Genomic DNA, 15,784 nt, shown 5'->3' with positions numbered 1-15,784 from the left:
ATGGGCACAAAGCTGTTATTTGACTGGAAGAAACAAATAAAAACAAAGAAAAAGAATGACTTTGTATTGATACAATTTGAAGTACATCTGCAATGGAGAAACAAAACACATTATAAAAAATTTATATCTGAAATTTTTAACACAATTCCAAATTTGAAAGTAATTATTTAACCTATAAGTAAACGTCAAAACATACACAAAGTGCAAATTCCTATATTTGATTAGTTTCATATGTTTGACTACATATATTTTCTGGAATCTGACAATATGAAAGGTTAATATGAGCTTGTTTGGACAAGCTTCTAAAAATTATTTTACTATACTTTTGTTAAAATAGCTTTATAATAGAGTACTTTTGGAGAATAACTTGTGTTTGGCTAATTCATTTTGAGAAGTGCTTCTTTTGGTACTTTATAAAGTGATTTTGTTTGGTTAATCTTCTTAAAATATGCTTTTAAGTGTTAAATTATGAAAATAAATGTATTAAGTTTAATTAGCACTGCAATACTATTTAAATGAGAAAAATAATTCATATATTTTCTTAAGGGATTTAATTAATTTTTTATTCATTTATAGTTAAAATTTAACACAACAACAACAACAACATAATAAGTGAAATCTTACAAAGTGGTGGAGTTTGGGGAGGGTAGAGTGTACGCAGACCTTACCCCCATCTTAGGAGGTAGAGAGATTGTTTCCGGTAGACCCTCGACATAATTAAGGACAAGCAATTCACAGCAGTATGAAAAAAGATATGATGAAAACAAATAAATAATGACAACATATCATAAAAGCGTTATAGAGCAGTAACAACCACAGAAAGGAGCACTAACAACATATTAAAAAGGTAACCCACCGTTGTTGGACAAGCTTAAAGAAGTGGTTTGAATTTTGTTTTATTTTTGTGAGAAATTTGGAATGGGTGTACTGTGTACAAGTATGTCAACTGAAAATATAGCTATTTGGATGTATTTTAAAAAAGGTTCCTATTTACGTCAGTATACAACAGAATTAGTTGTAGCAGGCAGGAAAAACGTCATAATAAACGGGTAAAAATATACAACAAAAGGAAGTGGCCCATGCAGGTCTCGAACCTGCGACCGCGTTATTAGCACGACGCTCTAACCAACTGAGCTAATGGGCCAGATGTTCATGTTTGTAACTTGATTTTTAATTTCACTTTATTAATATACTGTCGGGAAGATCAATATAACCACGACAGTTTCAAGCAAGAGTTTAGCGTCGAAGCATAGGCTTATTATGCCTTGTAATTTCAAGATCTTAATATATGGAACAATAAAATTGAAAATATATCACGTACAATTTTTAATCCATTCAGAGTAATTGCAAAGATTCTAGGCATGATTACATAGTGCATCATAATACATTGAATGCTTTAAAATAAGATCTTAAGAGAAGAGATTTCTCAATCCACAATAGGGACTCCACGACGACTAGAGAAGTGTGCACCTCACTTATTCAAGTCTACAAGCTGGACCTTAATAAGATTGCTTCCTATTAGGGATGTGCAAATTTCGAGTTAACCGATAAATCAAATCGGAAAAAATGCTATAGGTTTCTTAGTACTTAGTATTAGTTCAACGATTTTTAAATATTTTATGTTTTTAATAGTGGCCTATGATCATAGGTTCTTTGAGTTTACGCTGGGGCCGGGGGGGGGGGGGGGGCGAGGTTGGGGAGCATGGAACATTTTCTTGTACTGTATAGGTCAGAACTTCATTTTTCTTACCATTAGCCAATTTGGGGTGGGGGCATGGAACATTTTCTTGTACTGTATAGGTCAGAACTTCATTTTTCTTACCATTAGCCAATTTGGTTCACTGACACAAAGCATCTAGGAAGTCTATTTGAATTACTATATATTTTGAACTCAAGATCATCAGTTTGTAGTGTTAGCCTTTTCTAGCTAGCTATCCCAATGTGGGTCCCTTGCACTAGAAGTTTTGTCACACTTACATTATAAGACATGTAACTGAATAGAGTTATGCACATAGAGATATTTTCTGGCTGATACTTGTAGTCATTGAGACAACTAATTGCTCAGAAGTATACCGCCATATGTAAAAGGACTGGATGAGGTGATTCTTTTAGCATTCAATTGGATTCCCAGCACTGGATGACTGAAGTTATTTTTGTTGCAGAGTAAAAAGACCTTTCATTGTTATTATTTTACATTCTAGGTGGATATACTGTCGTTGATAACAGTAATTGCTTTGCAAAGAACTTCTCTTTTGTTCGATAGTAGTGATATCCGGACCAGCTAGTACTCACCTCAACTATTCGATCGACCACCTCCCACCAGTGAGATACGGAGAAACTCTGCCCACCAAAGCTATAGTTTAGTTGATTTTCGTTAAAATGAAATTATTATTTAGGGAAAAGGGTCAAATATGCCCCCTTTACTTTGTTTTATTAGCTAATTTTATCCTCTGTTAGTGATAGTGAACAAAAATATCCCTGCCGTCTACAAAGTTTACACTTATACCCTTAATTGGATGAAAAACCACAAATCTCACAAAATTACCCGATTTCAATTAAAACTATCTGACCCGCGACCCTGGGACTTGCATCTCCTCTCCCTCACTGTTGCTTGCTCCACAACCATCACTGCGGGCGAGCTCGTGACACCAGAGCTCCAGCCAACATCACATCAAAACATCGTACTGGAAAGGTTAAATGTCATACTCTCGTCTCCCTCATGGTAGGGTGTTTTTGTTCACTATCACTAACGGAGGATAAAGTTGGCTAATAAAACAAAGTAGAGGGGTATATTTGACCATGGTAGACCCAATGACATTTTTTTTCCTAAGCTGGACAATGCTTTAAATACTGAGATAGTCACCTTCCTGGACCCTGTCTTAGCATCATGTAATTCTAATCATTAAAGCATCAAAGTCTTGATACATTATATTGGACAATCAAGGTCAATTCTTGTCTTTTACCTCACTATTTAGGCTACACAAGGAGAGTGATTGCCAGCAAAATCAACACTTCAATCCATATTGAATTCCCTTCACCCTTTTATCCCCTCAATTAAATGTGTTACGGACTTAGGGCTCGTTTGGTTGGAAACAACTTATCCCGGGATAAGTTATCTCGGGATTAGTTATTCCACCCTCAAGGTGGGATAAAATAAGGCTACAATCCCGGGATAACTTATCCCGGGATTAGTTATTCAGGATTTTTATTCCAACCAAACATGGGATAAAGAGGCACTAAAATTTTATCCCGGGATTATTTTTGCTTATCCTTCACACCAAACGACCCCTTACAGTACATATAGAACTGGCCATAGAATTTCCGAAATGCACTAAAACTCTGTTAAGTAACATCTAAATGCAAAAAGAGCAGCAAATAAAAGAAACAACAAATAGGAGGTCTGATCTTCCTTGCTTTCACTATGTTCCCTTAATATATTTCTCTTCCATATTCTCAATAAGCTTTGGCAAGTTGCCAATTTGTAGTTACACTATACATTATGTACAATAAGCTTATAAAATGGCAAAAACTTATGCATTACTAGAAATAGAGATTTTTCCCACCGACATTCAGCGAGAAATTTAGTGGGAAAATAGAGACTTTTTAGTAGTGATGGAAACATCGAATTACCCCATTCGAGTTCCACAATAACACAGAAAAAGAATGAGACATTAATACAGTTGATCACAGGCTTTGGAGGAGCGCCCTTTTGCAAGATGGAGCTTGCGTGCTTCGATGAGGGGATGTAGGCTCAACTCCCAGTGCCTTCAATAGGAACTGCCTCTCCTGAAATATGGTGCAAAATTCATGTCAGTCTTGCATCTGAATTCACATGAAATATATGATTCGATGAAAATCTATGATGAGGAGCATTAAACTACGCTAGAAATAGCAATTAGATTATCAGAACATAAGAAAGAATTTTGAGTATAACCCGAACTATGGAAGTAGTGTTCGGAATCCTTGCATTTTGGAGGAAATAAATTCTGATTTTTCTCTAGCCCAATTCAAACAACTGCTTGGATTTGAAGAGCTTCCCCACCTTTTAAATTTTCAAAATGGTCAATATTTAAATTAGGGAAATATTAGGGAGGTGCATACATTGTATAGTTTGCATTGTGTGGAAAAAAAATGGGTTGGTTTATATAGGTTCCTTTTCTGTATTTAATTAAGTCCGTTAGTTCCTTTTTCTCATATTTAGTACTGTCCTTCTTTATCTTTCACCCTATCTACTAAAGCTACCACAAGATGTAGGCCTTCACTTATGCCTTTAATTTATGACACTACGTTAGAAGAAATCTGCTATTTAAATTTACAAGAGGATGAACGAAAATACATCTGTAGGAATAAAAGTCCAATTTGTTATCTGTTACCTCAATGCATTTCAAGTGGAGCTGTTTTGTTCCAAAGCATTACATCATCTTAATATTAGACAAAACATAAAACTGTGATTGCTTACACTTTCAGAAAACTTTGGGCTAGGAATTGCTGCAGCTAATGATCTGAATGGTGGAGTTACTTGGAGAGGAGAACTGAAATCTCCCTTAGGATATTCGCATTCAACTGTTGCCGATCCATGATTGACTCTCATTTCATCACAAACAGGCAGAGTATCTATTGTAATCAAAGTCACAATTTATGAAGCAATTTAGCATGGTTATAGAATAGGTAAGATGCAATAAAACCCTGTAGTTGTTTTCCCAAAATATGAAATTCTTTGTACCATGAGGGGGTGAAAGATCACAGCAAATTCCATTTTCCAACTCTTGAACACCAGTTTGATCACCTATTTGAGAACTTTGCGCACACCGCTTAACTTGATTTCCTTCTGTTTTATCACCCAGTGCATGCGACAGTAGAGTTGATCCGGTACGGTACTCTGAACTGCCAACAGACACTTCAGATATAGCAGGTTGCCTGTACATCTATAATTTTAGACTCTGGTAAAGGATAAGCTTACGGTAGGAAAAATGACCTTTAATACCTTTTAGATGGTCGGATCCCTTCGTTACTACTTGAGTCTATTATGAGGTCCATATGAGTATCATGCCCTGAATTCGTCTCAGGAAGCCGTAACTTGAGCATATCACCTTCCTTCGTTTGATGAAGAAAATCCTGGAGTACATGCACAATATTTAGATCATCCCATCAGAGCTTTGGCAGAGTAATATCAGGTTGGTTCCTAGGTTAAGGAACACTAGAAAAGAGCAAAAAAAAAAATCAAAAAAAAAATTCTATTAGCAGGCTAAAACAATAATCTTTAGTTTCTCATATTGTCGCGGGGCTGAACAATCTTTTGCCATTATCAAAGATATGAATCATGCAAATAGGTGGATCATGAGTCCTCCCTGATTACAATTAAAAAAGTCATATAGGAGTAGAATAGAAGAAACTAGCTTTACGGTCTATAAATGGTTATTAACTATTGTTCAAAACAAGAAAATTATAACTGTTCCGATACAGAAAGGTATAAAAAAAAAAAAAAAAAAGGAAAAATAACAACTATTGACCCTCACCTTACAGGTATTTTCAAGACTCTGGTTAGTATATTCCGCATTAACATTGAGTGCAAGTGAGCTCAGTAGTTCTGCTTGCTGCATCAAAACAGATATCTTTGGATCGTTCTTCTTAAGGAATGTTCCTCGACTTTTGTTATTACTAGCTGCTTGAAAATCCAGAAACAGTCAGTCACATATTTGCTTTGCTCAGTAGAAATAATCAATGGTATGCTGTCTCTCATCTGATCTTTCACTGTCCCTTTTATATACAAAGTTCACTGTCAAAGATTGACATATACTAGTTAATTACCATTTTCAGATGTCTCTGTCATGTTGTTGACGTGCTGATGAGATAGTGCATTTCCCCCAGCAATATGGAAATTCTGAGTAAGCACTGTAAATGGACGTCTATGCGGTTGATTTTTATTCACATAATCATCTAAAATGTGGCTCTTCCTGCATCAAGACAATTGCATGTTATAATACATAACTTTGGTCTCTGTGCGACATAATATATGCATGGTATATTATTTTACCTCAACCTCTTAATACGCTCGGAAACATCAGATATTCTTTCAATATCGAGCCTATATGGAAAGATAATCCTCTTGTTATTTAGATTAATGTATGAAGTGCTGTTTTCTTTGGCCAGTGCTTCATGCTTTGCTTTCTTTTTGCACAGTGTAGTGAACCGATTCTTCACAGCATTATCCGTTCTGTAATAACGTACAGGAAAAGTTCAAAACACAACTTTCCGAACTAAACACAGAAAATTCTAACAATTAGTACCAAATACATTGATGCTTACCTGCCTGAAACCACCTTGGCAATTTCGGTCCATCTGTTTCCAAAGATCTTCTGAGCCTGCAAGGCACGAGCAATCTTTTTTTATCAGATATGGACATTGTTATGACAATTTCAATCTATCCAACTCCAAATAACATTAATTGAAACAGAAACTCCACTTAATAACAATGCTAAATTAAGTGACAATGCTGAAAGTTCAGAAAGGAAGCAACCATATAACAATTTTACCTCGCATAAAAGCATATCTTCTTCAGGTGACCATCCACCTTTTTTGAAATCTGAGTTCAAATAAGTGAACCATCTACAGATTTAAAAACACAATCACCATCAGTTGACCAAAACAAAAAGTATATAGTCCTCCCTCCGTCCCAAAGTAGTTGTCATGTTTCGCATCTCAAAAGTCAAATGTATTTTTTCATCAAATTGACATGAGAAAAGTTGCAACTTGTAGTACTTTTGACATGGTTTGTGAATAGCTAAGTTTTAATTGTAAATTATTGAATTGATTTAATCCAACTAGCTACCAAAATTAGTCTAATGGACTCTCGATAAGTGAAACAAGAGAACTAATTTGGGACGGAGGGAGTAGTAAAAGATAAAGGGAAAAAGTCAAATACAGAATGATTGCCCTTATAAATTGAGAGAGAGAGAAAAAAAATTGGACTAACCTTCTTTTGCATTGTCTGGTTGTTTTATCCTTGAAGTTTGAAGCTATGATCGTCCAACTACACAATGCATCATGACCAAAAAAATTCTTTTTAGCTTCAATAGCCATGTCCAATATCAATCACTCAATCAAACCAAACCACAATCCAAACTTTATGGTTTTATTAGATAAAAACAAAAATATGGTCTTTCATGAATTATTGAAAATAAAATCAAAAGGGTAAGAACTATACTTATCAGTTCCATGGATACGAATTTGCTCTCGTAGTATATCATCCTCCTGCAACTCAAAACAATCAGAGGCGTGGGCATAATTTAAAGTTTATAGGTTACGGGATTCTAGTCCATTAAAATTAGTGTGTTCTAGATTAAATTTGTACATATTCAATGAATTCCATTGTTTTTTATGTAAATCCATAGTTTGGACCGAAGCTGCTAGATTTGGCCAAACTCGTAACCGAAGCACTAGCTTTGGCCCCAAAAACAATCCATTTCAATTAGGAAAATCATCAATAAACGACCCAAAAAGAAAAAACTTTCTTGTAAAATCCCAATAGACGGATGCCAAAACACAGATTCAAATAAATCTATTAAGTATGTCTCAATTTCCAATTAGTTGGAGTCAAGAACATGCAGAAAAAGAACTTAAAAAAAAAAAAGACAAATAACAGTAACTACTAGTCTACTACCTCTTGAGACCAAGAAACAATACGTCTTTGTTTTTGCTTAGCTCCATCACTATTATTTACATTACTATTAGAATTGGCTGCCTTCTTCTTCTTCGTCATACTCTGCATTTTTTATTACAATCTATACTTGTGTGTTCTTGCATGCATAATGTACATAAGACCCTTTTGGATGAATGATTTATATACGAATAGCTAAGGGGACAGAAAAGTGGAAATTGAAAACTGTTCCATTTCTCTATTCCTTTCTCCTCGGATTCGGACTTCCGCTCCACTAGTTTTATGGGAATTCTATGCATTCCAACAGAAAGAAAAAAAATAAAAAGAAATTATATGTTGCCTCGGGATTTGGTTTGACGAAAAAAAAAAGTGAACTTCAGAACGTAGCTATCTAACGGTATACGAAGCCTTAAAAAATGATTTTTTGAAGTGTTTAAGTTGATCATACTCCTGATATTCATGATGAAGACGAGAAATAAGGTGTATGAAGGGGAAAGTTTAAAAAATAACCTAGAAATCCACGACAGTATATTAATGGAGTGGTTTCATTTTTTCTTCTTCACTTGTTATAGTGTACGGAGTTTTTCCTGATTGTTTGTTAATGGTACTTGCTAATATTCGTGACCCAACTGCTTAGTATTATGAGATTATCATATTTCCGTACAGATTTCTTCAATTCAAAATTGTGCTTGTTTGTGGGGTATCGGATGGAGGTTTATTTCTGGTTGATTGAATTAATTAAAGGGATTGCAACCCAAGTGACTTGATCAAATTTAATACTCCCTCCATTTCAATTTCAATTTATATGAACTCATTTGTATGGGCACGACATTTAAGAAAGAGGGAAGACTTTTGAAACTTGTGGTTCAAAATAAACCTTGAAAATTTGTGTGGCTGTAAATCATTCCTAAAGTGAATTTGTTTCCAAATTAGGAAAGAGGTCATTCATTTTGGCACGGACTAAAAAGGAAATAGGTTCAAACAAATTGAAACAGAGGGAGTATTAATTATAAAATCACATATTTGTCAAATATTAGCTTTTGATAGATAACGTTATTTTTAAAATTTAATCTAATTGTTTAATAATACTTGTGCAGCCAAACAATATATTTGTAGTTGCACTGTAATTACGTTATGATAAACAAATATGTCGTCGTAAGTACAATAATGTGTAATTACAAGGTTGTATAATTACTACTCAAGTAATTACATCAATTTCAATTACCATGTGGCTTTTCAAACAGACCCTTCTATGATACTCAGGCAAATCAAACGACTTTTTTTTAAAAAAAAAAAATACAGGCATTCGGGAAGCTCTCAGCTAGTTGAAGAGCGGCTTTGTTAATAGTCGTGTGGTGATTGAGATAGATAATCACCTGGTTCATCAAGCTCTGGAAGGAAAATTTTCGAATAAATCTTGTTTTGATTCTCTTGTTTATGATTGTAAGACACTAATGAATGGTTTTCAAGTAGTGTATGTTTCTCTAGTTTGAAAATTAGCGAATCTAGCTCCTCACACTTTAGTTAGGGCAACTGTTTCTATGTCTGGTTCGATGAAATGGGGTCAGTCCCACCTTTTTTTTATTTCTGATGTACTCGTTTTTTATTAATAATTGAGAAGACATCTTTTAAAAAAATAATGACTTTTTTGTTACTCCTTTCGTTTCATAATAAGTGGTGTTTTTACCATTTCATTTTTTTTCAAAACCAGGGGTGTTCTACAAAATCAAGAAATCATTAATTCTTAGTCCAATTTTATACTTATTAGATTAAATGGAGTTTTACATAACCAATAAATCATTAAAGAGTTATTTCTTTTTCAAGGCGGTTGACTGAGAGTAAAGTTAGTAAAAATGCTTCTTACTCTCTAGGAGTGAGTAATTTTTTTTAGTGGTGAGCCCAAATTAAAAACATCACTTATTTTAAAATTGAAAGAGTACAAAAAGTAATGTAATAATTGGCTTAATGCATATGTGGCCCCCTAAACTTGTCTCTTTTTTCCATTTTGGCACCTTAACTAAGTGTTGTTCCTGTTGAACTCCTGAACTCGTCCTCAAGTGTGCTTATCAAACCACCTAATACTGATTATTACTAGAAGCAGAAATTAAATTGGGAAAATGAAGGTATAGTAATATTTTAGACATGTGGTAAGTTATTCTTTAGGTCATAGATGTGTTGGTTTCTGCTGGTTCTGATCTTGTACTGCCAGCTTAAGTAAGAGCTACTCTTTTTCTTTTTCCTCTTAATTATTGTTGATCTTAGCTAAAAGATGACATAATTAAATTGGAGAATATCTTAGCATGTTGCTACATTCAAGATAGAACACTATGTAAGTCGGATTGTGTTTGGTAGACACAATTGAGGATGAGTTCAGTGATTCAATACAAACAACACTTAGTTGAGGTGCCAAAATGAAAAAAGGGACAAGTTTAGGGGGCCGCATATGCATTAAGCCTTAATAATTCTAGTGAAATAAAATAAAAATTGAGGGATAGTCGGTAAAATTAACCACAAATTAGCTAGTAGCAACGTCTATGTCATTTATTCATTAACTATCTTCCAAATGCTAATAACCCAAAAGATATATATACTCCATTTATACAATCTATTATCATCTCCCGAACAGTAGGAGAAGGAGAGGGGAAGGAAGATGTTTAAATATAATTAGTCAAAAGAGAGTTTATATATAACTTTGTTCTTGAGCCTTGAGCTCAGAAATTTCTTTATAATCTTTTTTTTTCCAATCAAAACCACTAATCAATTTCTATAACTTAAGTAACACAGTAAAAGTTTTTTCTATTCAATGTTTTTTGTTTGTCTAAGCATTTCCTATCGTGCTAATTATAATAAGGTGTCTTTTCTTATTCTAAAAGTTAGCTTTCTATGATCATTTTCTTTTGATTTAGTTCTTCTAGCTCCTATGATGATCTCTTCTTCTTGATATGAGAAGGGGATGATAGGGGCACGGGAAATTACTTCATTTGGGATAGGCGACAAACATGCTCTATCTTTTTGTAGGTGTGTGTGTATAAAGTTATCTAACTATATAGGAGTATAGTTTTTCGATAAAAGGATCAATTAACACCCCTTAAGTACGTATGGCTCCACCACTATGTCTACAAAACAAGCATTCTAGAGAGGGAATCTAATTGCCAGGTGCATGTAAAAGGAGAGATGGGAAACTTAAGGGTCGGTGTGACAGAGCTAAAAAACTCAAAAAAGTCAAAAAAGATGAAAACCTGATGGTACCCTAGGTAAAAGTTTCTCCACGTTGTTATATATATTCACCCACACAACACAATCCTTGTTCTGTCTACCCACTTTTTCTAAGTTGAAAATTGTTTAAGTTCCTATGCATTATTCTTCAAAAATATTTACACAGTTAAATTGTCTATATTATAAATTATAATTACATGTAACTTTTTTTAAGATAACTATTAATTGATAGCTTGATAAAAATGACAATTAATTTACTATAATAATTTAAGCTACACTGTAAGTTTTTTCAATAGTGCAACTATATATAGCTTAAATTAAATCCACAGGCATATCCTATTACTATGCATTGATTTTGTCATTTTTTGCATTCTTGATTTACTTTGAAAACATTAGTCCATGCGCTACAAAAAAATTGAAGTTAGTAACAAACAAATTATGTATCTAAACAATAAAATCTGTCACCAATCCTCTTCCACCAATGGGTTAGGGATAAATTATCACAAAAATCATGTTAACTACGAGAAATTTAACGGCTGATTAACGATAAAATTAATACGTAGCTAATTTCAGTTTCTGTTGCTTCTAAGGCCTTCACGTCTACCTCACTTTTCTAGATCTTTTGCCTATCACTTTATATATTTATATGGGAGCGTATGTTGTGTTGATAATTAAGCAACTCATAGCTTGCGTCAGATGGAATGTGATGATAGGCATTTAACTTTTTAGGATCATATGATAAGAGTTGATCTTGAAAGAGTCTAATTATATTCCAATGGAATATATTCAACCTAGAGCCGAATGTCTTAATGATGAGCTTGAATGGTTTTCATTATAGCATTCTTAGATTTTGAATTCAAGTGTAATTGACTACTTTTTACTCTGGTCATAACTAAGCCATAAATAAGGAGGAGAGAAATTATGAACTCGAGTACTTGCACGACTCACATCCGTCAGTATAACATTTACTGAACACAAATAAAGATGGACGAGTTCAAGTGTAGTGCATGAAGGGGTAAAAAGCAATTGCACATTAGGCCCCTAGTACTTAGTTTCAAATTTTAGCTTCTGTATGTTGTTGCTCAAGTGTTTATTTAGAATGGCAAGCTGTGTGTAGCTATGCCTAGCTTTGTAAGGACTCACTTTGGTGATTAATATAAAAACTTAGTAACCAAAAAAAAAAAGCAATTGCACAATTAAATTACTCTAAAAGTAATATGAAGAATAACTTGCTATCATAGATTAAATTGTGCTGATAATAAACGTGTAGTTGCACGTTAGTCCCAGACATGCATTTTTTCTATTATGTTACTCAAGACAGATAAAAGCTTGAGGTTGAAAAATAATTGTTGCATTCATCAACTATAGTATAATTGGTAAAAGATATTTCCTAACTCTTTCTTCATAGATAAATAGCTAGCTAGAGGTAGGATCCTTCACACAACCATCTATGATTTTGTAACTTTTGTTTTGTTCCAATAAATCTTTTCACTTTATATTTAATTTATTCATTGAAAAGGACCGTCTGGATTTTTGTTCCCTGAAAAAATTATTTAAAATTAATTTGATGTTAATAAAGAAAATATAAATAAGTAAGAAATATAAAATAAATATACAACGAATATTACCTCTTCCTCCACAAATGTCAACTGCATATGGGAACCATCACCGCTTGCATTTTTATACTCTATTATCGGTCCTCTTCCAATGACAAATACCTTTATTACCATTGAACATCACACCTTCTATGATTATTTATAGACACATTCTTTCGCCAAATCTGATACCATTGTTATTTCAGAACACCTGTAATAACTAAAAAGAAAGTTGCAAAACAATATCTACTCAGTATAAATTAATTTTTATTATCTAATAAGGTTGATTTACTTTATTAGAAGCAAATATCTAATATTTCTAATGAGGAGAGACAACCTGTACTGGCAATAGCTATTGACAAAGCGGCAGACACCTCTAAACATTAATAATAAAGTTACAAATAAAAAGTATAATAATGGGAAGAAATAATACCTTTCGAGAAGTTTGCAGAATTTTGTTATCTTTTTTCTGAAGCGGCAGTATCAAAGCTTATGATGGAGAATGTGGAGCAATGATATTTTTTATAGAAGTATTTGGCTCCTATCAAATTATATTAGGAATACAATTCAAATAGAAAGAAGAAAGGAGATCAAATTGTTACGTTGTAGTAATAGCCGTTCTGTTAGTAGTCGTTGGTTTTTTTTTTTGTTCGACTGTTAATTAGTTTAATAGAAATAGAATTAGTAATTAATATTCAGACAAAAAAAGGATTAGTAATTAGTGATTTTAGTAGTAATAGTTAGGATGGGTACAAAAGTCGGCTGTTAGATATTTCAATAGAAAGGATTAGTAATTAGTTTTCAACCAACAAAAAGAATTAGTAATTAGTAGTTAACTAGTTATAGTTAGTAAGAAGGATTAGTAATTAGTAGTAACAGTTAGTAACGGTATAAAATTCGGCTGTTAGGTGGGTCAATAGAAATAAGATTAGTAATTAGTAATCTTAGTGGGCATTTGGCCATAAGAATTATTCACTTTATTCAAAAAAAAAAAAAAAATCATCTTTTTCACTTTTCAGCGTTTGGCCATAAGAATTTTGAATACAACTTGAAGTTGTATTCCGGAATTCCAAAACCAAAACAAAAAAAATCACTTTTTTCACTTTTTTACAACTACATTTCAACAAAAACTACTATTTTAAAAACTATGGTCAAATACAACTCCAACTCCAACTCCAACTCCAACTCCAACTCCAAAATTCCAAAAAAAGTGATTTTATTTTGGTATCTATGGACAAACATTGCATTAGTAGTAATAGTAAGGGTAAAAAAGTCGTACAATATTTTAAGGCTATTTTGATCAACCAACATTTATATTCATATATATATATATAAAGAATAATTACGCGTGAGTACAGATTGGCCATTTAGTTTACCAAAGTTGACCCATGTTTAAATTCTTAAGCAATTTGGCCCACTGTTTGATCGAATGTGCGAAGACAAAATTAAAGAGAACAAAAATCTAGTCGTTACTTCAATCTGGAATTTTCAGATATGTGTTTCTCTATTTTGGGAGTAGCTTACTTTAATGATTTCGTTTGAACAAACCTGGACAAAAAATATATACATAGTTGCTTTGGTTTGAGTAGTACGAATTTGTTGAATAGAATCTGTCGGAGAATGTTGTTTGAAGTTGAAAAACGTGGTTATCCATGATTTAAGGCTGAGAACGTGCATGGAAAGTAGAAACTCCATAGACTGTCATTGTTTAAGCTCAATGTTTCAAGGTTTGAAAATCGTATTTCCGCAAATATGCTCCGTTTCGAGTGGTATTGTTGCAAAAGATCGGGTACGTATTGAGGAGCCTAAATCTGAATTTTAGGGTGATTTGGTGTAGCTTTTGAGATCTTTTGGATGGATTTGGTGCTTGGATTCAAAGAAGAAGACGTAGTCAGTTTTTGTATGATATTATATACTAGCGCATATGAGTGTATAAACACCTTTTATACACTATTATGCACCTATATATATAATGCACATGTCTTTGTATGTAAGTGTATAACATCATATAAAAGTGTAGTAGCGTCTGTAGCTTGTCCAAGATCAACCCAAATCTCCATTAAATGACTTCAAGTTTTGTAAACAACCTCCTTATATATTTCTAACAAGTCTAAACAACACCCACTCCAAATTTCTCACAAAATCGTATTCAAAATTTAAACCCACTTATTTATGTTTGTTCAACAATGATGGATTATCTTAAGAATCTAATTTTCACCACCCTAATGGATTTGATTTGTTGAACTAAAACTAAATATGGTATTTCTTTTGTTCTTCTTAATTTTCCCCTGTTAGTCAATAGTCAACACCCCCTATTTTCACTTTTTACTCAGTACGACTATTTCGATTTTATATTTTCTTATCATTTTAATTAGACCATTTGGTTTACCTTAATCTTCTTGTTCTTGTTGTCTTTATTGTGTTTCAATTGATGAATTAGCGGATTCAATCACTATTTTCTTTTTCAGCCCTTTTGAATTTGAGAGTGATACTTAATGGAGGTTCAAAATTTGATGGGAGAAGATGGACACCATATTCTACAGTTTTGAGCCTATTGTTTTCGGAGCAAAGCTTTGCAATGTAAGTTATGAGCTATATTTTTGTAATGTGAGTCAGCCAATTGTATTATTCTGAAATTTCTCCAAAAAAAACTTATATGGTATTAATGTATATAACCTAAATCTAAGATGAAAGAGAAACAAGAAAAAGTGATACTTTTGTAGTCTTTTTACTTGCATTTCATGTAGGGGTGTCACAACTCAAAAAGTCAAAATCATTAGGACATGTGGCCGGCACCCGAAAACCCTCTTACCGAGCAAACTAACCTTAACTACAATTCAATCATTCAAATTCACAGCAAATAAAACTGAAACAAAGATATAACCAAATTGAACAAATAAAGACAGACTAATCCGCGACAAAGCAATATCCATAATACAACGTTAAACTAAATAGGTATAGGCTCACACACTTATTCAAAAGCATCTAAGAAATTTGGGAGCATAAATCAATTGCTGAAATAGAAATGAAAGATGACTAGGAAGGTTCAGCCACCACTGAACTTTGTGGTAGGTTAACTATTATATAAACTACAAGTCTGGATCACAATCAACCACATGGTTCGCTAATGCTAGGAATCCTAGGATCTGGTTCTGAGCACATAAAAAGAGGAAAAGAAAAAAGGATGAGTACAGAAGTACTCAATAAGTATCATTAATTGTCCTAATGAATTTTTGATGAAACTAAAGTATGAAAATTGCCTTTTCATTTAAGAGCATGTACATGTAATACTATAATCAACAAGTGTACATGAAGA

General features: G+C 33.2%; 1 protein-coding gene and 1 non-coding gene across 2 annotated transcripts; both read right to left on the bottom strand.

The window, feature by feature from the left end:
* Positions 1-1,073: 1,073 nt before the first annotated feature.
* TRNAI-AAU (transfer RNA isoleucine (anticodon AAU)) lies at positions 1,074-1,144 on the bottom strand. Its single transcript has one exon. It is a non-coding gene; the product is annotated as a tRNA-Ile (tRNA).
* Positions 1,145-3,433: 2,289 nt separating this feature from the next.
* On the bottom strand, positions 3,434-7,759 carry LOC132613139 (transcription factor MYB124-like). Its single transcript, XM_060327188.1, has 12 exons — positions 7,661-7,759; positions 7,205-7,251; positions 6,974-7,030; positions 6,534-6,606; positions 6,307-6,362; positions 6,035-6,214; positions 5,809-5,954; positions 5,517-5,662; positions 4,985-5,115; positions 4,724-4,917; positions 4,460-4,614; positions 3,434-3,786 (listed from the first exon to the last, which is right to left on the bottom strand). The coding sequence occupies exons 1-12, from the start codon at positions 7,757-7,759 to the stop codon at positions 3,685-3,687; spliced, it is 1,386 nt and encodes a 461-aa protein (XP_060183171.1). The 3' UTR covers positions 3,434-3,684.
* Positions 7,760-15,784: the final 8,025 nt, after the last annotated feature.

This window comes from Lycium barbarum, chromosome 10 (genome assembly GCF_019175385.1).
Source record: "Lycium barbarum isolate Lr01 chromosome 10, ASM1917538v2, whole genome shotgun sequence".
NCBI classification, from domain to species: Eukaryota; Viridiplantae; Streptophyta; class Magnoliopsida; order Solanales; family Solanaceae; genus Lycium; species Lycium barbarum.
Note: the sequence above shows the minus strand (reverse complement) of the source record. Positions and strands in the feature narration are given on the sequence as shown.

Bases quoted from the DNA above. Each gene is read 5' to 3' on its own strand.
- LOC132613139 (XM_060327188.1), bottom strand. From the start codon at position 7,759: ATGACGAAGAAGAAGAAGGCAGCCAATTCTAATAGTAATGTAAATAAT. The intron at 6,607-6,973 runs GTTAGTCCAATT...TTAAATCTGTAG, and splicing joins ACCAGACAATGCAAAAGAAG to ATGGTTCACTTATTTGAACT. The intron at 3,787-4,459 runs GTAAGCAATCAC...ACCATATTTCAG, and splicing joins GCCCAAAGTTTTCTGAAAGT to GAGAGGCAGTTCCTATTGAA.